The following is a 24481-nucleotide window of genomic DNA, read 5'->3' on the forward strand; positions in this document are numbered from 1 at the left end:
TCTGGCGAAAGCTAGTAAGACTTTGAAGCACTTAAAAGCAATTTCTGACACAAATCTGTAATATGCCTAACTATTCTTTAAATGTGTATTTATTTTACCATGTTTAATTATTTCAGAAATACTACTGAACAATTTAATAAAGAAGGCACTTATAGGCGACGGTTCTCACCATTCGCGATACTCATCCGAGCGATCAGGTAGTACCAGTAGGTTTAATCATCATCATCATCACCATCTGCTCCTTAAACGATCCTACTTTTTTGATGAAAGCAACAACCTCATGAACTATGAAACTGTTATTCTGTAGGGGAGATTCCATCAGTCTGTCGAAAAGTTAAACATTGCGAGCGAACATTTCTAAAATGACCGCGAAGCAACCTTAGTGCGCGAACACAAGTTAGTAGTGGACTCGTGCCGACGCGTAGGCACTCTGATTTTGTTCGTGAAGTAATACTGTTACAGCCTTTTTTATCGTCCCACTGCTGGGCACAGGCCTCCTCTCACACGGAGAAGTAATATGCGAAAACAATTTTGGTGGAATCTCACCGCAATCTACATAGATTTATACAAATAAATATTAACAATAGCATAGAAATCAGCGAAAGATATTTTGAATAGCTTAAATCATATAATTTTTTTGAACAGTAACAATTTACATCTTCAGGGAGCCAACAACTGATGTGCGTGACAACCTACACGAATACACACGTTGGATTGGAGACCAGGGGTATAGGCCCCACCGCGTCTGACATTAGCAAACTGACTGGCATAGACAAGACTGATACCAGTGTGCAGTACATGGAAGACGGTGAAGGGAAGGAACAAAGTACGGTTGTGAAAGAAGGTAAATAATATCCTAAGATTCTTGTCATAGCTTCTATGTTGTGAAAAGTTGAAATGTATGAGCTACTGAGAACGTTGACAAGACACAGCAGCCGAGCCGTGACTTTCACATACGTTTCTACTTTACGTTAAAAAACAGAACAATGAACAGAAACAAAAAATGCGTACAGTCCTTAGTACAATTGAATCTTCTCCTGGAAAGATTTTGAAGTTGTTTGAAATTTATTTGATAGACAACTGATTCTAAATTCTTGTTTTAGCTGTAGCTCTTCATTTGTCAGGTCTAAAGCACTCTTAGTATAATTTGTAACTGAGCCGATCACATCATTCACCATGTCGATGAGATAGAGAAATAGCATTAGCGAGTTCACATAATTTGACTGAAACGATGAAGTTCATAAAAAAGTCAAAATACGCATACTCAACATGCGAAAATCTGGAGATATCGCGCCGTATTACCCAATGTCTGCAAGTGACACGTGTCCATAAATACTTCTCTAAATTAATCTCGCTGTCGGTATAGGTCTTCGATTACATCACATTTGCATATTGATAAGCTAATCTTCGGGAAACGAAAATTTTATCGAGATGTATAATAATGATAGCTTTTAGGTATAGTTACCTATACTACGCTTATTTAAACGACTGTCCCCCCATTATTCTATCTGTTTATTGGTTGCTTATCATAGTATTTCGTCATCAGCCCCATGCAAGTAATGCCAAATTCTTATCTCCAGTAACTAATACAACATATAGATCAAATATTGGGAACGGCTGTAAGCGTTTGTTCCTCTCATCGTTGCTATCGTTCACATTTGCGTGTTGTAGTGTGTTTTTCGTTAAAAAAAATATCATCATCTTCTTGTCAGAAGGTAGAAATGTCAGTGACAAATAAATCTACTTGTATAAATAAATGTTCGTGAATATTAAGTATTTATAAATAGCTTGTCATTTCGAGGGTAACCCCTTGCATGCCTTGTCACAAATACGTGGATCTGCGTAATGTATTATGTTTGTTTGTTATTTAAATATGTCAGGGAAACGTATGGTATGGACTACAGGTTATGGTAATGTCGTGCAAAAAGAAAAAAATGAACACTCGTGGTTCGAAAGCATGTTATAGGTCTCTTGTATCCTCGCAGTTATGTCCATACATAGTTATATCTGGGGCCTCTTTTAAACAAAGTATAGTTCGGCCATTCAGAGAATGCGTTCCTGACACGTCGCGATTGAACTGACGACGTAACTTTGCAATGGCGTTGCAGTTACGATAAAAATATTTTTGCTGGTTGTTTACCGTTTTAACAATTGAGGAGCATTAAAACAACATTATTATATCAATAATCAATGAATGTTATAATTTTGTGCCAAACTGAGTGTCAAATAACTTGGTAAACAATATTTTTCTAAATCTATACTGCGCTATTACAAGGTTATGTCAGCGGTTTATATTTTGTAGTGCTGTGCTAAAAATAACAGGCAAGTATCGTAATCTGTTCTTATACAGTTATAATATAAAATAATACGTTTTGATTTTCTTTTTAAGAATTGGAAAATAATGGACTATAAGACTTAATTATAACGTTTATGAAATATAAAAATAAAACTATGACCAAACCGCATTTTTATACTTAGATTAAAAATGGTAACCCCAAATGGCGTTATGGGCCGCCATTTTGTGACGCTAAAACAGTCGTCCGTTGTCGTTTCGTGCGCATAGACCACGTTTTTCAAGTGTTTTCGATCTGTTTTTATTTGATTACCCGGCTTTTGTTAGACCGAGATATCAGGATTGATTCTGTTATTGATAATAATATAATTATACATGTAGGCGAAGATGATGATGAAGACACCACCTCCTCAAGCAAATCGGAGTCTGATTAATATTCTGTTCGCACATTCAATTCAATGTACTTGTAACAAAGAATAAATAAAACAATTTTATTATATGAATATTACCTTTTTTTGGTTTCCACTTAAATAACTATAGTTCGGCCATTCAGAGAATGCGTTCCTGACACGTCGCGATTGAACTGACGACGTAATAACATTCATTGATTATTGATATAATAATGTTGTTTTAATGCTCCTCAATTGTTAAAACGGTAAACAACCAGCAAAAATATTTTTATCGTAACTGCAACGCCATTGCAAAGTTACGTCGTCAGTTCAATCGCGACGTGTCAGGAACGCATTCTCTGAATGGCCGAACTATAAAATATAAAACAAATGATTCCGCCAATTTAAAACGAAAATAATCTTAAAATAATGCGGCGGTTCATTTTGAAGGAACGGTAACGAACTCAGTGTTATGTTGTGCCCATCACTAGTCGTGACTAACTGATAGGTGTCAGGAACGCATTCTCTGAACGGCCGAAGTATAAGTACCTAGGTCATATAGTCCAGACGAAATTCGGAAATCAGCCAACTCCGCAGGACATCATTATAGTGCACATGCAATAGCATAGACACAGTTGCATTCCCCTTCCCTCACTCCATAATTCGATAGGACCGCAAACCGACATGATCGGAGAGACCAAAATAGGATTGTGCCTTGTGGCTGACATCAGCTTTTAATTGGCTATGCAAGATCAACCTGAACGACCTGATACACTTTGGGGACCAACATAATTTTTCTAAGTACCAAAAATAAAATCTAATCATTCATTAGATAAAACACGTAGGTAATTAGTTTTTATCGAACCAGTAAATCTTAGGCAGTTTTTATTTATAGGCTGAATGATATATTTATTTTTTACACGATCGTAGCCAATGTATCGAGACTCGGAAAGAAATTGTTGATAGACCGATTCGGGTTGATTTATAGTTTTTTCTGAGCCGTTGACAGTCGATCAACAAAGTGGCTGACATTTTACCGCAAGATTAGGCTCTAGTTTGGCGACAAGGCCTAAAAAATAAAGTAGGTGTTCAAATTATTGTACTTGAGAGGAAATCGGTGCTCATAAAATATTATTAAAATGACTCTTTTAATATTACGATTCTTTTATAGATAGTTCAACTCAGATTTGCGCGCGGCCCTATGTGTGCGTCGGCTTGTATACATACAACTTTCATTCGTGTGACAGTGACGTCGTCCGAGGATGACGTGTTCTTATCGCTTTTTGTTATGGGTACAGTCGTTTACGAAAATGTCTAGTTCTTCACGGAGAAAATGTTTAAGGAGTCAGGTAGCGTTTCAAAAAATGAAACAACATTCGGAGCTTTTTATTATTACATTTTACAGTTTTTCATTATTTTCTCATATGTTTTTTTCAAATTGACATTGACTATAGTTCGGCCATTCAGAGAATGCGTTCCTGACACGTCGCGATTGAACTGACGACGTAATAACATTCATTGATTATTGATATAATAATGTTGTTTTAATGCTCCTCAATTGTTAAAACGGTAAACAACCAGCAAAAATATTTTTATCGTAACTGCAACGCCATTGCAAAGTTACGTCGTCAGTTCAATCGCGACGTGTCAGGAACGCATTCTCTGAATGGCCGAACTATAGTAGTAGTATCTAAGAAATAAATGAGATGAAATTTCTAAGATGGATTAAATACTCCTTACATATTTTCTAGGTCGGGGTACGCAATAAATAAAAGTGTGGACTAAGAATGTAAAAAGATGCATAATCTAGTATAACAATGTAAACAAAATGTGTAGGGAATTTAAAAATTTTAGAATTTTAAAATTATATTGCTTCGCATAATGTCAACCAAAATAAGATGGAAATAATGAAACTCATTAATGTTAACGTTTGAGTCAAATTGATGAAGAGATGTTGGGTAATATCATCATTTGAATTTTCAAGTAGCGATTTAGAATCATTATAAATAAATAAACATTAAATTACGTAATAACTGTTTTTCTTTAAACAGCCGTAGGGGTTGTCCCCTAAATAACTGTATTTGTACCCGACTGTACCTCTTGTCACTCACACAAAGTCACTGTATATGTACAAGGGTTACCCACACATAAGGCCGCGCGCAAGACTGAGTTGAACTTACTATAACGCTTTTTTAAACGCCTTGTTTTTTGTAGCAGTTGAATGCGGTACTGGTGGAGACTGGACGGATTCTCTGCAAGGTATAATTTATTATTTCTCGTATAGACATTTTTAATACTTAGAATGCAATGGAAAAATCAGTACCACGCAAAGTTTAGACGAGATTTCATCGCATCGATTGCATTTGACGCATGCAATTTTTTCTTTATACTCGCGCTAGCAAACAGTAACAAATTACGTGCGAACACGTCTAAAAAGTTCGCGAAATTACAACTTTTGTGCGCGAACACAATATACATATGCCGCCAGCAGTGAACTCGCAACGACGCGTACTCATTTTTGTACGCGAACAATTTTTGTGGAATCTTGCTTGTTATCTAGCTTGTAAGAATGCCATACTGTATACTTGTTTTATATTTTAGATGGAATAACCTTTTTTACATCTACATATTCACGATCTTGTTACCCCATACATTACGAACCGTTAATGTAAATCCATGGGGTTGTAGGTGCTTTTCACGGCATTTTATCTTAACAACCCCTCGACAATTGTGTTTAATGGCGTGGTTGCATTATATTCTATGGGATGAGACGTTCATTTTCGAAATCATGGTGGAATAATTGACGTTTATTCGACGATTTATGTTAAAAGCTAAAGTATTCGTGTTTATTGGGTGAAAAGAAAATTTAATGCTAACTTCGGGCTAAACTGCTTGTGCTTTGGAATATTGCAAGTTTTCTATGTTGTTTGGGGTTTCTCGCAAGTGAAGGGCACAGTCCTCTTCTCACACAGAGAAGGAATGAGCATTAATATCTATGCTTACTCAAGGCTAAAGTCAAGATGTTTTCCTTCGTCTTTAGCGCAGCTATTTTGCAGTCCAAGTCCTTGTATAATTTATAAAAACTTTTATAATTCGCCTCTGATTTGCTCTATCCAGCACAAAAACCACTACACCAGTGCGCTTCAGTGATGACGGCGTACTGTGGACATGCTGAGGCTGTTCAAGTGTCATCAGCTCAAGCCACGACGACAGATGAGGGCAATGACCCCGAATATATTGGTTAGTACGATCCAACCTTATTTTTGGGCAGGACTTTTAAGGTGGAATCATCATCCTCATATGAACATGCTCTACATTCAGCCTAGCTTTTTCCCAACTATGTTGGGGTCGGCTTTTAGTGAAAGGGGATGTAGCTAAGTACATGGAGTGACTACCTACTTGACCTCCTCAACCCAGGTACCCTGGTAAACCCCTTTGTAACACTCGTTGTTAGACTTTTTGGCTTCGATCGACTGCCAGAAATGTTCAAATGTCGGCCGGAAAAATCTATCATTTGTCGTTGCCTCGTTATGAAGAACTCGTGACAAAATGGTCACCCATGCACAGACCGACCGCGCCAAACGTTGTTGAACCTTAAAATCGATGAATCCATGCGGCTCTGACTTAACTGCGATGCATAATAAAAGAGATTGCAACATAACTTATGTATTTCAGACAAACAACTTTGTAACTGCGCTTGCGAAAGCGCAGTTGTAAGCCACGACACGGAAACTAACACAGAAACCCAGCCTGTTCCAGCTCCGAGTAAGTTAAACTTTCAACCTTACGCAACCAATAGATAAAGTTAAAAATTGATTATTAAGAAAAGTCTGGAGGGAAAGAAAAACAATCTTCGCTAAAAGTATAATCGCCATGAGCGCCGCGATTATACTTTTAGCGAAGACTACGGCAAGGACTACGGCGTAGTAATCGTAGTAGATTATAGCTACGGCGTAGCACATACAATGAGCAGAGAAAACTAAGCCAGAATTCATTATTCATTGTTTGGTAAATCAATCCATGGTAGGTATTATAATTTCTTGTTCATCAATCTCAGTAAAGCGCAGTAAAGTACTAACAATGACTTTATGTTTAATATGGCACCAAGAAATATAGTCGGTATTATTTGACTATATAATATTCAAAATTTTAACACTCAAATTTAAAATTTGCAGAAAATATAGCACAGTCTTCGATTCTGAAGACATTACATCCGACAGAAGAAGCGAAAAGTTGCAGTAAAATCTCCAATAAGAAATCTAAGTCCAAAGTTGAATTTCAAAACGGTAGTTGTACTGTTTTTATATATTTGATCCTTATTTTCTTTCATAAATATATTTTTTCTACATTTAGTGGAGGTCGGATACACTAATTTAAACTTTACATTTCCCTCCATGTATAATAAGCTTGAATAATAAAAAGTTTTAACACTAGAAATACCTGCTTCTACGTGTATATGCACAAAAAAAAATAATCTACAAGACTTTTTCTTAAAAAGTCCAAATACTGCAATGATACGAAGTTCCACCATGATGACCATCAGATCAGTTCAACACTATATAATTGATTTGTCATCAGAAATATATAGGTACAGTTGCCAAGTTTCATGACGCTACGATCTTTGGAAGATGGTTAAATTAGTTGCCTTAGATTCCATCACACAGTTAACAGGTTGACCTAATAAAGGCATGTTAAAAACACGCACTACAAAATGTTTACTAGAATCATTTTTAATTTAAATTGAAAATTACGCTTTTTAGTATGAGGTATTTTACAAGTTTAGTTTTTAATTTAAATATTTATAAATGTGATAAATAACTAATAAAAAAAGTGTTCTAGATTCTACGCACCATATCATCTCGTTACCTCGTATCTTCGGTAAGAAGAAAAGTCTTACACCCGTCAAACTTCCACCGGCTCCTACTTTCTCTACCCCACTGTGCAAAGATAGTATTACCGCTGACCAGTGGATCAACGAATGCCCTTCCAAGGAAAAAAGTTTGTATTTTTAATATATAATTTTTTCTTCATACTATTATGTAGAGGTATATTATGATGGTTGAGCCTGGAAGACACGTAAACTAACTACTCGTAACTCGTAAGTATACTGCGCAATAGGAGAAAAAGTATCGTGTATTTTGAGTAACTTAGGAATAATATTTATCTAATTCAATTCTACATTTAAACATAATATTATTATGTATTACTGAACTGTTTATTAGAAGAAGAGATTAACTCAGGTAAAAACATTTAAAATACTTTCAGCTTACGAATCTCTACTTATGTCTAAGGACGAAGAAGAAAATGAGCAAATTCACATTACTTCATCAAAACTTGAACCTGAAGAAAGTCCAATAATAATACCTATGGGTAAGTTTATTCTTCTACAACTAATAAGTATTAGTAATACTGCATTCCTTTGGTATAAATTCGAATTAACTTGAAAGAAAAGTAGCCTATTTCTCAATAACAATTTATGAAGAAGACTAAGATATGTTAAAGTTCGAAAAAGAAACTATCAAATGTTGCTTTCAATGCCTACGCTCTCTCTTCATTAGATACAATCTTTATCTTACTCATTATATGTAGTAATTTATAATAAAACTAGCCGTTTTCCCGCGGTTTCACCCACGTCCCGTGGTAACTACTGCCCGTACCGGGATAAAATATAGCCTATATTACTCGTGGATAATGTAGCTTTCGAATGGTGAAAGAATTTTTTAAAACGGTCCAGTAGTTTTTGAGCCTATTCATTACAACCAAACAAACAAACAAAGTTTTCCTCTTTATAATATTAGTATAGATAATTTAAATAACAACTTTTCAGGCCTCCCACCACTAAGTATATCGAAAGATAGTCTTGCAGACGTATTTCCTATAACGAAATCTAAAGACGTTTTCAAAAAACTGCCCGAAATAGTCACTGTTAACCGGGTAATGGTTGATGAAATAACGTCAGGTTTATTTGATACAAAGGGTAAGTACAAATACTTTAATGTTGTAGAAAAAGTTCTTTGAAGAAGGGAGTGAGTGTCAGTATGACGAGTGACAGGGGAAAATGGAAGAGAATGACTTATTGCGCCGACCCCAAGTAAAATTGGGAACAGGGCAGGAGGAAGAAGTTTTATAATAGATCCCATATTGATTACTAAATCGGAATCATTCCACACTGCCGATTTACAAAACTTTTACTCCAAAATATATGTTTTTCTTTTTTACAAAAGGTAGTTTAAGGTACAGTTCATTGAAACAATCTGAACCCAGTAATTTCTAAGCCACTTGAAAAATATTATCACAAGATTCTTTTCCAATTTTAGATAAGAAAGAGGTCAAAGAATCGATTCAACAGGCTTGCCCAGAGATTTGTGAAACAGGTACATAACGAATACTATTACAAAATTTCTTTGCACTTTCTGTACAAATAGTCATTCCAGACCATTTCTTCCATGTCATTTCAACATGGGCAAATTCGGTATCATTTTAAAATTGGACACTGTTCGTTATATAAGTAAATAATGTGGTTACCAAAATCCGAGGAATAGGTTGAATTCAGCGAATTTTTTTGTCAATTTGTTTTTGGTATTCTTTGTGAGGTTTTGTGGGTGATCGGTGTGTTGTTGATTTTTTTAATAACAAGGCTCTCATTAAAACCTTTCAAAAAATATCAGCAACTTTCTTACAGAGAAAGACCAGACAATTTACGACCTCTTTTCAACTTGGTTGTACTTTTTTCCATATTATAGAATGACCTCCATTCTATTTAAGAGTATACCAAAAATAAGGTTGTATGACTTTCCACTAAAAAGTTTACATTGTGTTTAGGAACGGAATCATCACTGTGCCAGAGATCTGCAAGTGTGTTGACCACTCAATGTGTGTTGCCAGCTCCTTTGCCTTGTGACGGCAAACTGATCGCCTTGCAAGCCCCTACTGGTAAATACCTCCTTACTTTAGATCTGTAGACCTAGCTTATATACTAGCTGGGTAGAAAAAATACATGCATAAAGGTTTTATTTCGCTACTAGCGACCCGCCTCGGCTTCGCACGGGATAACAGTATTTCCCCACTATTTAATGTATTATACATATAAACCTTCCTTATTAATCACTATCTATTACAAAAACCCGCATGAAAATCGGTTGTGTAGTTTTGAAGATTTAAGCGTACAAACTCTAAAGTAGTTAAATTTTATACCTACTATGTAGTGAAGTAACTATATAATTTTCTTTTTTTAAACTTGAATTCTTCCTTTTTGCTGTTTAGAATGTGTGTTTGTTTATGGAGAGCCTCGATGTGCAATTCACAAAACCAACACCGATGCTGCGGTTCAAATGCATCCCCGAATGAAAACTGGTAACACGACTTTTTAATTAAGATTAAGTATTTGCCAACTTAGTTCCCAATTCCATCAACTATAGCAATAACTCAATATTCAGACCACTTCGCAAAAACTGCTAGACCAGACAAATAGGTACCATAGCGTATGAACATTCTGAAATCTAGAAGTAAAACAAAAGAATAAATCACTCAAGGGAATCAATTTGCTAATGTAGTGAACATTTGTCTCCAAATAACATAATTCGATTTCAGCTTCGAAGCCAAAGAGGGGAGTTTGCCATTCTGTGGGTATGCTTACCTCTTTGGGCGCGTTAAGAGAAGAACCTTCTAAGCGGAAACCTAACTCATTGATTAGAGAAGTTCTTTCTCCGAAAGGTAAAAAACAAAATAATTTCAATGTTTAATGTAGTTTTGGAAGGTTTTGACTGCTTTTATATGGAAACATAGCCGAGTAGTATTTTGTCATCAGTGTTGGTACAGTTATTGATGAGCCGATCTTACTTCAATATTGCTTTATTAAACTTAAAGCTTAGGTACCTATTTCACCTAAAATTCATCGAAAGGCTATTTATTTCTACCGCAGATGAGTTACAATATTTAGATACCCTGTGTGTACTCTATCGTATATCTATAAAAATAAGTAAAAATTGAAAAAGAAACCCATGACACGATAAACTAAGACAGTATACGTGTTGCTTACAATCCTGGCGCCAAACAATATGTTATTTACCCTTTATCATTGGCAAAGCACCCTTAGATACACCCTCTAATACTTAAGTTTCTGATTTATTAAGCCTTGGCAAGGAATCAACAGATTTCACTTTGTATACAAGATGGAAATCGTGAACATTTTTGCCTGTAAAATATTTAGAAATACTGACCCGGAAATATTGGACGTAGGTGTATTTGTCACGTACGATGAAGTGTGAAAATGTGTATCGGTGAACTTGAAATGGCAAAGTTTAAAATAAAATATGGGGACGCCATATTTTATTTTAAACTTTGCCATTTCAACAGCTAGTTCTTGCAAAAAAAGGGGTGTACTTGTGTTTTTTTCAAAATTACTACATTTGCTATCGTTATTTTGTTGATCATAGATATACATATCAACTTTTTTTTAATTTTAACTTATTAATTTTCTGTACTTTATAGTGTACAAGGCGCTGTACGAGACCACGAAACGGGTGGTAAATGAAGAAACGAAGCAACAACCCATTACTGTCAAGGATGCAATAGTAGGCCCCGTGCTTGTTGATGCAGGTCAGTTACTTGCAATTTGTTTATACATTATACCTACAGTGTGACGGAAGAAAATTGAGTGTTATGTGGTATTTCAGGAGTAGGTAGGTATACTTATCAACAAAAGTATCATCCTCTTTTAGCCGCCATCGTTGTAGGTATTAATGCTGAGCCTTATTCTGTCATTGCCATTAATAATTTTAGGATCCACTCGTAGCTTTTGAAGTACTGTTTGTCCCTACAAACATATATTTTAGGAACGAAACCACACGTCACGTTTTTCATTAGCTACAACATCCTTGACATTTAATTCAAAATCCTCATAATTCGCTATATGGCATATCTAGTCTCGTTTCATACAATCTATTATATCAATACTTCATCTACAGTGCGTAGGTGTTGCCAGAATATTAAATTAGACTTCATTACCATTCAGCCAAACAGAGTGAATTATTCCGCTAGGCAAATGTATAGGCTTCTTCAAAATGTAAGAAGGTTCCATTCAAATTCGGTTTGATTTTGTGTAGGCGGTTACAAGCCGTCAGAAATATTAAATTAGTTGAGACCTAAGTCTGTATGGAAATGTTAATGTTAATGAATGATTTGTGGCATAAAATCGGCTTACCTTCGTCCCACTGCTAAGTAAGTGTTTATAGGTCGGCATCAGTCATTTCAACTCACTCTTCACTCATAGCAATTATTTCACTCCAAATATTTAAGGTAAATAAGATTTATATTGATTCAAATAAAACTACTTTTACGGACTTTATCGCGGTTATGTTAATCTTATTTAATCCCGACCTTTCGGATCCTTTACAGTATCCATGGTCACGGGCAGACTAAGGTGTCGTTTTGATATTATACGTAGTTACAACTATCCTACATTTTGTTGATTATTGACATTAACACCTTAGCCTGCCGTAATATTTAAATAAGATTTATGTTCATATATTGCTGTTAAATAATGGATTAGAGATCACAATATGCCCACTTAGTAATTCCATGGACCCATAACTTGAAAGTTGAAAAGGCTCAAAATGGATGCAACCGATCGTAAATTCGGAAAAAGGAGGACTTTTATGAATCGCAAACTACAAATCTGCATGACTGGTTTGGAAGTTGAGTGGGCCGACCCACAGCGCTCGGAAAACCAAATTTTAGTTTGCATTGTACGAATTTCTGTTGCACTGCGCCCAGTTTCGATTCCGATTCACAAACGATTTGCAATTCTCTCCAATCCGTTCAATTTCAGCGACGTATTGGCAGTTTTGAAATCAATCTGCAGTTTGCAACGAGAGGCAATATGAGACACCAGACACTTTTTTAAATTAAGAACTCTTTCTTGTTTTTTTTTTTCAAATAAAAATTTGATCAAGATGGTCTTATTTTAAAGATATTAGATTGTTTTATGTAAATTAAATGTAGCTAAGAATTAAAGAGAGATTGACATGGGTACCGGATACCTGTCTCTGCCTATTTCAGTAGGTACCGTAAATAAATAAGTAAATAAAAATGTAGCATTTTTTTTTTACTACAGGTATATTTTGACACCCTTAATTACAGCATTATCAATATTGAATTAATTTGCACACATCTTTTGGTAAGTACAATAATAGAACACAAAACTGACAATTTTTAAGATCAATCATCAATCTTCTTCCCAGCAAAACCACATAGGAAATGATGAAAAGTCTGCATTTTGGGGGCTATCTTTTGTAAATTCCTGACGTTCAAAAAGTGCTGTTTTGCAGCCAAGGAAAATAAACGGTTTTTGATTTGATTGCATTATTTTTGTTGAAAAATCCTGAGTTGTTTGCAAATCGCCTAAGTTTTATCTGTTGTTTCGTAGAGGTGGAAGCGACAAAGTTCCACATGGGCGACGTGAGGTCGGCTGGCGTGGTGACCTCGCTGGGCCGAGGCTTCGACTATCCTATGAACTGCTACTGTAAAGACCTCACTCACTCACATAACAGTCGGTATTTCTTTTTTATATAGGTATTTTCTTTTAGATACTTATCAGACTATTATATCATTATGTTTTGTATTTGGTATAATTTGACAGATTTTCCCTCGCTTTGTGAAGAAAGGGGTGATTTATTCTTGTACAGAATTATACGAACCTACTTAAAAATAATATAAAGCTGAACAGTTTGTTTGCATACGCTTATCTCGAAAAATAATCTAATAAATAAATAAATAATGTCGGGACACCTTTTTCACACACGGTCGGTTAGCCCCATGGTAAGTTATTTATTAACTTGTGTTATGGGTGCTAACACAACTGATAAACTACATATAGCTACATATATACATATTTATAAATACATATCATAACACCCAGACCACGGCCAACAAGCATGCCCATCACACAAATGTCGACAAATCTGTGTTAGGTAAATAGTCCATGTATCGAGGATGCACTTAGCAGTTCCCATAGTAAAACAAACTAGAGTAGAGTAGAGTAGAGGCCAACTAGTAAAATATATAGGTAGGTATCTTTCAGAATGCGCCGCGGTATACCACGTGGCGAAAGTTGAAGAGACCACGGAGACAGCTCCGAATACACACGCGAAGCTGCTTAATATGCCAGAGGAAAACAAAGAAGGTAAATTGTTCTTAACCATCTTCCAAAAACGGCATTATCTCCATAATGTAGTCTAAGTAGGTATAAGATAAAGAGTTGGTTCGGACTTGAAACTGTTGTCCTTGGAGAAAATGACAGATTTGTTGAGAAAGTCGCCTATTCTATGGCCCGATTACCGACTTACGACCCTTAGTAAGTTGAGGGGTTGCCCTAAGCGAACGACATAGGGGCCAGCGCATTCCAGTACCTGATTAAGGAAGAGTAGGGCCCGCAGCAAAAGTCTTTTAGTCAGCAGCTCCTTATGAAAAGTCAAAAGCTAGATGCACGAAGTCTAGAGTGTAATGAAGAAGAACCAGCAAGAAACTCCATCAAAACTCTTTCAAAATGGAAGTGTTTACAAAATTTGATAAACTACGCGGGTAAAACCGCGAAATACGCTGTACAAATCTTGGATCCATATAATAAACTTAATTTTGTTTTACATGTTCAAGGATGTTTCGAAGACTGCGTTAAAACTCATTTGGTAACCTCATGCCGTTACTATAGCAACCTGCTAACGAAACATTTGGGACGTGTTAAAGAGAAGCGTAAGTTAAAAATTCATGTAAAAAAAAATTGCAATTAGCAATCAACTACTTAACGTTAAAATAACAATGCCATATTTTTATTTGATATCAATTTTCTCAGTGACGAAACACCTAGCGACCCCTATGGAGCCAACGGTTGAACCTTCAGATCTGCCACCGTACCCCAACTCGGAAGCATGCACTATGAAACCCAGCGGTCGGTCAGCGTTCGCCAGCCAGACACTCAAATATAGCCCCTATCACAAGTCCGCGAAGCACTTGTCTTGTTGCGTCCTCTCGCCTGCAACGAGCCTAACAGATATTTGTAAACACGACAAGGATCACTTGAAATCTGTATATTACATGCTTTCCGCGATTGAAGGAAGGCTGAGAAGGCTCAAGTTGAATTCCCCCAATTCGTACGTCCGTAAAAGTACGTAAAGTTGTCAATAGATGTCACTGTTTCAAGTTTTTATTGTTGTTAGTTCGACAACGCGCTGATAGATGTCGCTTTTGTTTTAAAACCTTTTTCAGCCTCCTTTCAATGTTCAAGAACTTTGTTAATTTTATGTAGATATGCAAAATAAATACATTCAATTTTGACCTTAAAATAACGTATAGAGCAATCAATTATATGCAATAAGAAAGATGTGACAATAAAAGACTAAGTAATTGTTATTCTGATTTATTTGATACGATATAAACTCTGTAGCAAAAGGTTTTATAGTCATAGCTGGAAAAGTCAAAATGGCGAATAGTTGGCCAATTTTCAGTAGACTAGATCCAAACCTAGTTTTTTGATGTGATGTATTTTTTCCAGCTATAAATTACACTCTTCATTTTTATGGCTTTACAACGAAATAAAGGGTACCCCAGAAGATTTAATATACATAGAATTCGACTTCTGGAGGCATACACAATAATGTAAAATATTTAAAAACTCAGTAATTTCAATTGCATTTTTTGTTAAACATTAGCTCTGCAATCGAGTATTGTAAACAGTTTAATCTAAATGGCAAACTACAGATTGATTTTTGAAAATCTTTTCAACAAGTTTTAAAGTATTACTGTCAAGTATTAATTATGTGGTTTTCAATATTACCAAAAAAAAATGTTTTACAAGATACCAAAAGCCAAGCATTGCTTTTTCACTTTTTTACCAATAAAACAAGTTAAAGTTTAAACACAAGTTTGCGTTGAGATTTTTAATTATCCTATGCATTGTGCAGAAGTCATAACATATAATTTCTTCCGACTTTGCTTGAATAGTTGAGCGTGCACAATTTTTCTTTCATACCTATATTGGTCTATAGTAGCTTAAATACAACATTAATTCACTATACAATTTATAACATAAAAGAGACCTTGTAACCATCACAATAAAGTATGTATTCACTTAAACTAAATTCAATATAAAAATATAACAAAATAAAAAACAGTTGAATATAAAAAGGAATGTAACAGTCATATTGTGAGTAAGCTATAATAAACTTTAATACGTTGACATAAAGTCTAAAATAAAAACTCACTAACAACAAATATGCATAGATTCAGTCAGTAGAATATGTCATAAAATTAATTCATGATTATTTTTCTTTAAGTACACAGCTTTTATCGAATTCGCGTAAAATATTACAAGCGAATATTAATATTTTATAGTAAATCACATATAACCCTTGTGTAAGGTGTATCAAGTTATTACTATACAAAGTAATAAACAATTTTATGGCTTGTTGTCTAGTACTTACGAGAGATTCGGAGAAACTGTTGAATTCCCTAAACGGCCAAAGACGTTTCAGACTTCACAGAGAAGATATCATATCAACGGTGACTTGTACCATTTAACTATAACGATAACCAAACCAAGACCAGCCGTGTACTGCCGCCCAATGGTGGCAAAATGGTTCGTTTCTCATCAATTTTAAATGGTAGAACTCACTGTTGATGCAGTATTTCCACTGACCTCTATATTTTCCACTGGACAGGCTGTTGTAAACGTGCTTTTGTGCCCGTTTGATAATCGCCATTTTGGCGCTGTTAGACGTAGCGAGTGTCCGTGGTACTAAAATTATTTTACAGTGAACCAATGAACAAACACTTCTCTCACAGCCATTTGAAATTATACGTCAAAATTAGTTCTGTGGACACTCGCTTAGACGATATTGGCGCTTCAAATGGGCACAAAAAAATTGCTGTCAAACGTACGGAACAGCCGGTCCAGTGGTAAATATAGAGGTCAGTGAGTATTCCTATTGACCTGAATTATACAGCTGTTGGTTTCAAAGATGACGTACCAAGTAGGTTAGTTTTAATATATTTCTGGTTTCAATGGCCTAAACTCATTGATTAAACAGTTTCCATGATACACCACACACAAAGCACTAATAACTTACACTAATAACAAATAATAATGTACAATCACTTTCAGCATTCTCGATATCCCTGTTCACCGAACCTGCTTGTGAACGCCAGCAAGCGATTATAACCCTGATTGTCTTCGCAATAAACACTAGTATGGTTTGGCACGTTCTCCTCCACATACACTTTCAAGTTCAATCACAGACGATCCAATGGAATCTGGAACAAATTGAAATAAGTATTAAAAAAATTGATTAAAATGGGACAAAAAAATTTTAATATACAAATTTATGATTTTCCAAACTATGTTGAGGTCAAATTCTAGTGTATCTGCAAACTATATTGTAGTGTAAATGCAATTTCTAGTGTAGATGCAACTGAATACCAATAATCTACTGAAATGACCGTCTATTTGACCTCCTCAACCCAGTTAAACACAATAATCCTTGGTAAGACTGGTTGTCTGACTTTCTGGCTACACGTAACAACTGAAAAAGATGTTCAAATGATAGCCGAAACCTAAGTTTATCGTGATCGTATTTTACAAGATGATAACCCATCCACGGACCGGCCGCGCCAAGTGTAGGTTAACTTTATGATGGAACGATTTTTATATATTACTAGCTTCGGTTTCACCCGCATATCGGATGGTGACAAAAACCTATCTTATGTCCTTCTACCGGGTCTAAGCTACCTCCCCTCTAATTTTCAGCTTAAACAGTTCGGCCATTCTTGAGTTATAAAATGTGTAACTAATACGTCTTTCTTTTTTATATGTACTAGCTTTTGCCCGCGACTTCGTTCGCGTGGAATAGTGGCATCCGGCAGATTTTTGGTTTGAACAATAGATGGCGCGGTATGTCCGGAATAAATTGTATTTTTTATTTTTATTTTTTGTAATAAACTATCCTATGTCCTTCTCCTGGCTCTAAACTACCTCCCTGCCAGTTTTCAGCTAAATCGGTTCAGCCGATCTTGAGTTATAAGTGGTGTAACTAACACGACTTTCTTTTATATATATATAGATAAAGATTAGTAAAGATATTAAGTACTTACTTCATCACCAGTCTCAGGCCAGGGAGCGGGGAGTAAACACATGCACCAGCGAGTCCCACCCGCAGTCAGCTATCTGATGTGGCCTGAGAGCGTTCCAGTCCAGTCCATAGGTAAACTCCGAGTGATGCCTTATCGTTTCTAGAGGCTCGCAACCGCGTTTTAGGTCCCATATTCTGGAAAATTACATTGAAATAACTAATTTCAAGACGTATTTTTTAACCTCCTACGTAAAAACAGGGGTGATGTAAGTTGGACTGCTAAGTGGGTCTGCCTGTGGAGCCGTAGCTGCTGAACGACTGAACGGATTAGGATGTAGTTGTTTTTAAAAGAATGCTGATGCACATGAAGTCGGCTCAGCCGTTTTTAAGTTCTAGTTTTTTTTTGTATATGTCTGTTGCCTCTGTTGGATGCACTGAAGTCAATCCAAACGGATTAATAGTGCAGTCATTGAAGCATTATTGCTACGATTTTTTTTACTGTGAACCGATTTGCATGAAATTTTGGAATTAGGTTCATCTTACCCTTAACTTCAAAAGTGAATATGATTTGAACTCCGCCACCCCCCCTGGGGGTGGTTGACACCCCTTCTTTGGGGTGAATATTTTTTTTGCAAAATAACCTCGGATATCGATAGAAGACCTAATTTTAAGCTAAAGTTGTCTTTAAAGTTTAAAAAAAAATCCAATACTTTTCAAGTTATTGGCAATTGAAAATTCGCAATTTTTTCACGTTTTTCATCGGTTTTTTTGCAAATATCTCCAAAAATATAGGTTTTATCGAAAATTTATAAAGAACAAAATTGTAGCAGGTAAAACAACGAACAATTTGTTTTTTTATAAAAGGTCCTAAGTGCAATATTAAGCTAGATATTAAAGATCAAAGCCTTTTTTTATTTTGTCTGAAATTTAATCGTTGTGGTCAATGCCATGTAGCGGCGAGTAGATGCATTTTATGCATTCGAATACAAATGGGTTTTGTAGTGCTTGAAATAAGCTTTAAGATGAGTACTATTAAAAGTCTTTTGCACGTAAAATAAGTGAGCTGTATTGCAAATAAGGGGAGCATCTTATATTTTTTCTTTTAAATTAATGGGTTTCATAAGTGCCATTTCCACCAAAATTAAAATTAATCGTATTCCGCCTAGGATTAACTTTATTATGAAGAGTTTGATAGATAGTATCAGTTTCGCTGCTTCAGGACAGATATTTTTCAAAAAAGTCACGATTAACGAAAAGAACAAAATTTCAAATTAAAGAAAAACCCACTTGTTTTTCATAATATCTCAAAAATTACGACAGATACGTATAAAAGTGTACTGATAAAAAAATTAGGTATTTTTCTGACAAACAATTTGGTTTGTTTGTTTTTTCTGTCGAACAAAAATTGACGGAGATATAATTGTTTAAAGAGCGCGTGGCAGCGCAATCACAGCCTCTCTTAAGCACTTTAACCCTTCACCGTTTTAGAAAAAAGTTCTTTACTATATATTGCAATGATGGATGTTGTAGCTCTCTTAATTACTTTTACAGTGGTTTTTTATAAATTATGATAGCATGAAAATTGAAGGAGTTACGGTCCAAAAACTTGTCATATTTTTTTCTACTTAGTAACTGAAAACTTCGGAGTGTCAATATTTGGAGCAATGTGAAAGTAGGCAGTATAATAAAGAGTCACAACTATTGTAATGTGTATATATGTCACCGGAAAATAATAAAACTGGTAAATTGATCAACTTACTAAAATAATAGATGGCATAAACTACGTCGATTAAATTTCAGACAAAATAAAAAACGGCTTTGATCTTTAATATCTAGCTTAATATTGCACTTAGGACCTTTTATAAAAAAACAAATTGTTCGTTGTTTTACCTGCTACAATTTTGTTCTTTATAAATTTTCGATAAAACCTATATTTTTGGAGATATTTGCAAAAAACCGATGAAAAACGTGAAAAATTGGGAATTTTCAATTGCCAATAACTTGAAAAGTATTGCATTTTTTTTTAAACTTTAAAGACAACTTTAGCTTAAAATTAGGTCTTCTATCGATATCCGAGATTATTTTGCAAAAAAAATATTCACCCCAAAGAAGGGGTGTCAACCGCCCCCCGGGGGGGGGTGGCGGAGTTCAAATCATATTCACTTTTGAAGTTAAGGGTAAGATGAACCTAATACCAAAATTTCATGCAAATCGGTTCACAGTAAAAAAATTCGGAGGTTAGACCGTATTTTTCGCTTCAATGACTGCACTATAAAGGTGTTGCAAGTTTCGTAAAGTAACGAAATTAATTGATACAATTTAAGGTAGGTTACCTTGTAGTAAAATCGTAGGATCCAGCTGCCAAAATAGAAGGTGCGTGTGGAGAGAATTGTACTCTTCTAACAGCACATTCACACCCTGAAACAATCAAAACAATAATTTATTTATTAATAAATGCAGTACGGAAGACTTACTGAACTATGTACAAAGTTGAAGAACATAAACTGAAGAGAATATTAACTGTACACGTGTGTGATAGACTAGAAGCTGACGAGGGCGACTAAGGGCCTTATCACGCTAGCCGTTTGCGAACGGCTGCTGGCGCGAAAAAACAGATTGCTTTGCTCCCAATCCGCTAGTATGATACGGACCTTAGCAGTAATCATTCACCCTTTTTTAAAAGAAATTATTTTTGATGAAGTTTCAAATACATGTGGAGGGTATTGTAATTACCTTTGAGAGTAAACATAGGTGATGTTAACCTTCTCAAGTCCCAACCTCGGATGAGACCATCAGATCCTGCTGTAGCCAATGCATGTGTTTCTGTTCTACTCCAATCGCATGACAGTACCTGCAAACATGGTTATATAAATATTAATTATATTATATTGGATATATCTTGGCTGTTGTCATAAATTCACACTTTGAGAAAGAAACAACTTAACAATATTGAACAGTAGACAAAACCATTATGTATAAGATTTTATAAAAAAAAAAACTTATATCAGAGCATGGTTGTAAACTAATTTATACTTCAATTGAACATTATTTATATGTTGGTATTGGAAAAGAAGAAAGAAAGAAAGAAAAACCATTTATTTTACACACAAATGACGCAGACAAATGACGCAGACAAACAAACACACACAAATACAAACAAATAAATCCAGGGACAAAACAAACAGTAAAACAGAAAAGAAAAGCGCTGCAGCTGCGTCACTTATGCGTGAAAAGGGGCAGCGCTCAGCATAAATGCTGTGTCTCGCACACGCAGGCACGAGACAACAGCGCTGGTTTTCAGCGCTGACCCACCACATGACCTTGCCTCGGGACCGCTTCACTTTTATAAAAAGACTGTCCAAAAACATCTACTCTTCATAACCTGTAGTGATTTGCTGTGTAGGCAGGCCTATTTGTTTTACAATTTGATTTATATAAAACCAAACCCTTAAATAATAAGCGACAAACCCACCTCAGCATCATGAGCCTTAACAACAGCCGCAGGTCTAGAAGGTTCGGTACACGTCCACAACTTGAGGTGGCCATCACCGGACACTGATGCGAAGGTGGCCGGAGAGTGGGGAGAGAACGCTGCTGTGTACACCAGCTGAGAGTGCCCGAGGAATGTGCTGAGACAAGCTTCTGATTCTGGGTCCCACTGGAATTGTAAAAATTGGTTAAGTTGTTGGGTTTGATGTAGAAAGGTATTTCTGTTTTAGATTATATGGCCCGTTATGCCTATTTACTCATCACTAAAACCTTTATTTTGGTGGAATAATTTTAAGCAGGACAATGCTTGATTTTACTGTGGTTCCTGATCAGACAATACCAAGTTGTAAATAAGGTACACAAAACGAAGGAGATTACATCGAGGCATAAGCAGCCTTTTACATGATCATCTTGGTTATTTCAATCTATTACTAAATGATAATCAGTTCACAATGTATGGAGAAATCAGTGGACATACCTACATAAAAAATATACCAATTAAACAACCTTTTTAACTGCGTTCTTAGAAGTTGTAGTAGGTAGCAAATTTTGACAAACAAACATTTTAGTTTCTTCCAGTACATATGACTCATTCCATTTTCTTCTGCAGAATCATCTCATTAAATAATTCACTACAAATTTCCTCACCAATTTAACAGTAGTATCCCAGCTAGCGCTCAACAGATGTGTCCTAGGCCAGTCCACGGAGCACACTTCACTAGTATGAGCTCTTAACACCCGGAGCGGCGCCGCACATCCAACCCGCCATACTATGACGGCGCCGTCGCCTGCACCGCAAGCCGCCGCACTTTCTGTTGTGCCGGACCATGTCTGAGAAAGTAAATGAATTTATTTAGTAAGATAATAAGGTTGGTCTATGGCCACACTTTGTTGGCACACACACACATTGTTGGCCAAGGTTGGCTATACATGGACCGCTCGAAGTAGTCAGGGGCGGCAGCTTTAAGCTGTCCAACGTCCGAATCATTTGCAACTGCTTGAACAGTTTGTGTAAGTGTGTCCATAGAACTCTGCAATTCGCTGTGCAGTCGACAGCTTGAAGCGGTCTGTGTATTGCCAGCTTTTCACAACTCACAATAAAGCAATTTTGTAAAGAGGAAAGATTTGTTTGTTTGATTGCATTTGTGGTTCCAAAAAAGAATAAAAAAAACATTTCACTCTTAGGAAGCTAATATATCCGGGTGACATAGGCTGTACTTTATGGGGGAAGAAATTCTTCAGGCACGTGTGAAACACTTATCCTACAGAGCTGGTATTAACTCTCATAGTATCATAACAATAACATAGTATATTTTAATATAAACCGTCTTACCACAAAAACTTTTAAACGTCAGTTTATGCCTTGTCTAAAAAAATGACAAATTCTGACGTTGACATATGGTTCATTTTGCAGCCAAAATTTTATTAGACAAGCGTAAAACAGGGTTTAAAGTTTTTGTAGTAAGGCCCAAAATGTTTATAATGAGGTATTGTAACAAACATACATGTAACTACAGAATTAAAACAAACAAAATAAGAAAATACTTCAATTTCTTTTTTCATAATTCATAACTGTCATGCTCCGACTATTCAAAAATCATACTAAGTATGATAAATAGGTAAACTACGCGTTTATGCTGCAAAATATTTTTTCCACCCAATTTGTAACAGCATATTACATTAAATACTCGATTGAGCATTGTTTAAAGATCTCAAGGTAAATTAAACATGAGAAACTAAAGAAATTAGCACAAAGACTGTTGTTGGGTAACAGTTGACAATGACATTAATTAGGCACAAAATAAAGTTGTTATTATGAGCCTACTACTTAGCTGCTTTATAAACTGCCTTAACAAAACTTAACTTGAAATTATGAAAATGGCCTTTTAGTCTGAGTATTCATGCCAGCAAAATGGAAGACACCCAGCTCAATGTTAACCTTTTAATTGATATGTTGTGGAAAAAATAAATAATTCTCAACACCCTGCCAAATACCAAGGCAAACTGAACTATGTAATCTTTACAGGTACTACTCAGCTTATATTCTGTTATGAATATAGCCATAAGACTTACAAAAACAAATGTTATATTGGAAGTCAAGGAATATATATATCAGAGGAGTAAACAACAGGCAATTGCAAATTTAACTTCCAGTTACATCTCAAATCCTGTACTTAAATTAACCAGGATCTTAACTCAATTGTCTATAAATAAATAAACTAATGCTAACACACACACTAATCCAATTATGTGATGATGCAAATACTTTGTATGTGTGTGTAAGTTGTGGGGCTTCATGTGTGAACAAGACAACGTCGATATTGTTATTATATTTTTAGAGCATAAGAATATAAGGCATGGAGGGATTTGAAAGTTTTATATAGGTTTTACAATAAATATAACTGTTAGTAGATAAAATCATGCTTCCATGTTACTTGAGCTTTAAACTACTATGTCATTTTACCATACGTACATGGCTTATTGTTAAACAAAATATAATATAATCTATGCTGTTTTTATTCTGTTAGCAATTTTCAAATTATTTCATACTAACAAAGGCTTAGGAATTAGTTACACCTTATCAATATGACCTATGGACTTAGTCAGCTTCACATTTACAAAGACAAACTTACCACATCAAAGAGCCCATCGCTCCATTCAAGTTTCTGAACTTCAATAATCGAACTCCCGTCTGGGGACAGCTCTAAGAAGAACAAAGTCCCACCACCAGCCAGGCCGTAATACTGGCTGGTAGCAACTGCCAATGTATCCGGCCTTGTCCGAGAAAACCGGACACTGTACCCGTGCCGCCCTGGTGTCAGGAAAGTCGGCATGCTGATGGTATAACTAAAAAAATAAAAAAGACTTTTGAATACAGAATACGCAAGCAAAACCTACAGAAACATCCCCATTTTCACTTACAATTTCCAAACCAAATATGTCACATTGCTTTACATAAAACTTTAAATACACTAAGTTGGATATCTAGGTCAATTTCTATTGGAATCCTATTAGTTTTCGCTGTGTAAATAATATTCTAATCCTCAATTAACGCTACATAACCTTTTGAGGCTGTCACAACAAATGTCAATTTCTGACGTTTGGCAAAGCAAAGCAACGATTTCTTACCTAAACTTAGTGAGGGGACATCAAATCGATTCCTATGCGAGGATGCGTCATCCAGCTTAAAT

At 35.6% G+C, this 24481-nt stretch overlaps 2 protein-coding genes across 2 annotated transcripts; one reads left to right on the top strand and one right to left on the bottom strand.

Moving 5' to 3' along the window:
• Positions 1–7906: 7906 nt before the first annotated feature.
• On the top strand, positions 7907–14850 carry LOC124630742. Its single transcript, XM_047164721.1, has 11 exons — positions 7907–8052; positions 8510–8659; positions 9000–9056; positions 9505–9615; positions 9946–10035; positions 10273–10395; positions 11173–11280; positions 13109–13231; positions 13763–13864; positions 14335–14430; positions 14531–14850. The coding sequence occupies exons 1-11, from the start codon at positions 7965–7967 to the stop codon at positions 14848–14850; spliced, it is 1368 nt and encodes a 455-aa protein (XP_047020677.1). The 5' UTR covers positions 7907–7964.
• Positions 14851–15078: 228 nt separating this feature from the next.
• LOC124630708 (peroxisomal targeting signal 2 receptor) lies at positions 15079–24375 on the bottom strand. The gene is made up of 8 exons (XM_047164688.1): positions 24213–24375; positions 23924–24137; positions 21939–22121; positions 21274–21459; positions 20535–20652; positions 20135–20219; positions 17824–17996; positions 15079–16986 (listed from the first exon to the last, which is right to left on the bottom strand). Exons 2-7 carry the CDS (start codon positions 24122–24124, stop codon positions 17837–17839), a joined length of 933 nt encoding a protein of 310 aa, XP_047020644.1. The 5' UTR covers positions 24125–24137; positions 24213–24375; the 3' UTR covers positions 15079–16986; positions 17824–17836.
• Positions 24376–24481: the final 106 nt, after the last annotated feature.

This window comes from Helicoverpa zea, chromosome 5, assembly GCF_022581195.2.
Source record: "Helicoverpa zea isolate HzStark_Cry1AcR chromosome 5, ilHelZeax1.1, whole genome shotgun sequence".
Taxonomy (NCBI): Eukaryota; Metazoa; Arthropoda; class Insecta; order Lepidoptera; family Noctuidae; genus Helicoverpa; species Helicoverpa zea.

Coding starts and splice junctions, on each gene's coding strand:
- LOC124630742 (XM_047164721.1), top strand. CDS start 7,965: ATGTCTAAGGACGAAGAAGAAAATGAGCAAATTCACATTACTTCATCA. Junction 8,053..8,509: donor TCCAATAATAATACCTATGG/GTAAGTTTATTC, acceptor ACAACTTTTCAG/GCCTCCCACCACTAAGTATA. Junction 14,431..14,530: donor GGGACGTGTTAAAGAGAAGC/GTAAGTTAAAAA, acceptor CAATTTTCTCAG/TGACGAAACACCTAGCGACC.
- LOC124630708 (XM_047164688.1), bottom strand. CDS start 24,124: ATGCCGACTTTCCTGACACCAGGGCGGCACGGGTACAGTGTCCGGTTT. Junction 20,653..21,273: donor TTAAGGCTCATGATGCTGAG/GTGGGTTTGTCG, acceptor CCATGTTTGCAG/GTACTGTCATGCGATTGGAG. Junction 17,997..20,134: donor TCCTACGATTTTACTACAAG/GTAACCTACCTT, acceptor GTAATTTTCCAG/AATATGGGACCTAAAACGCG.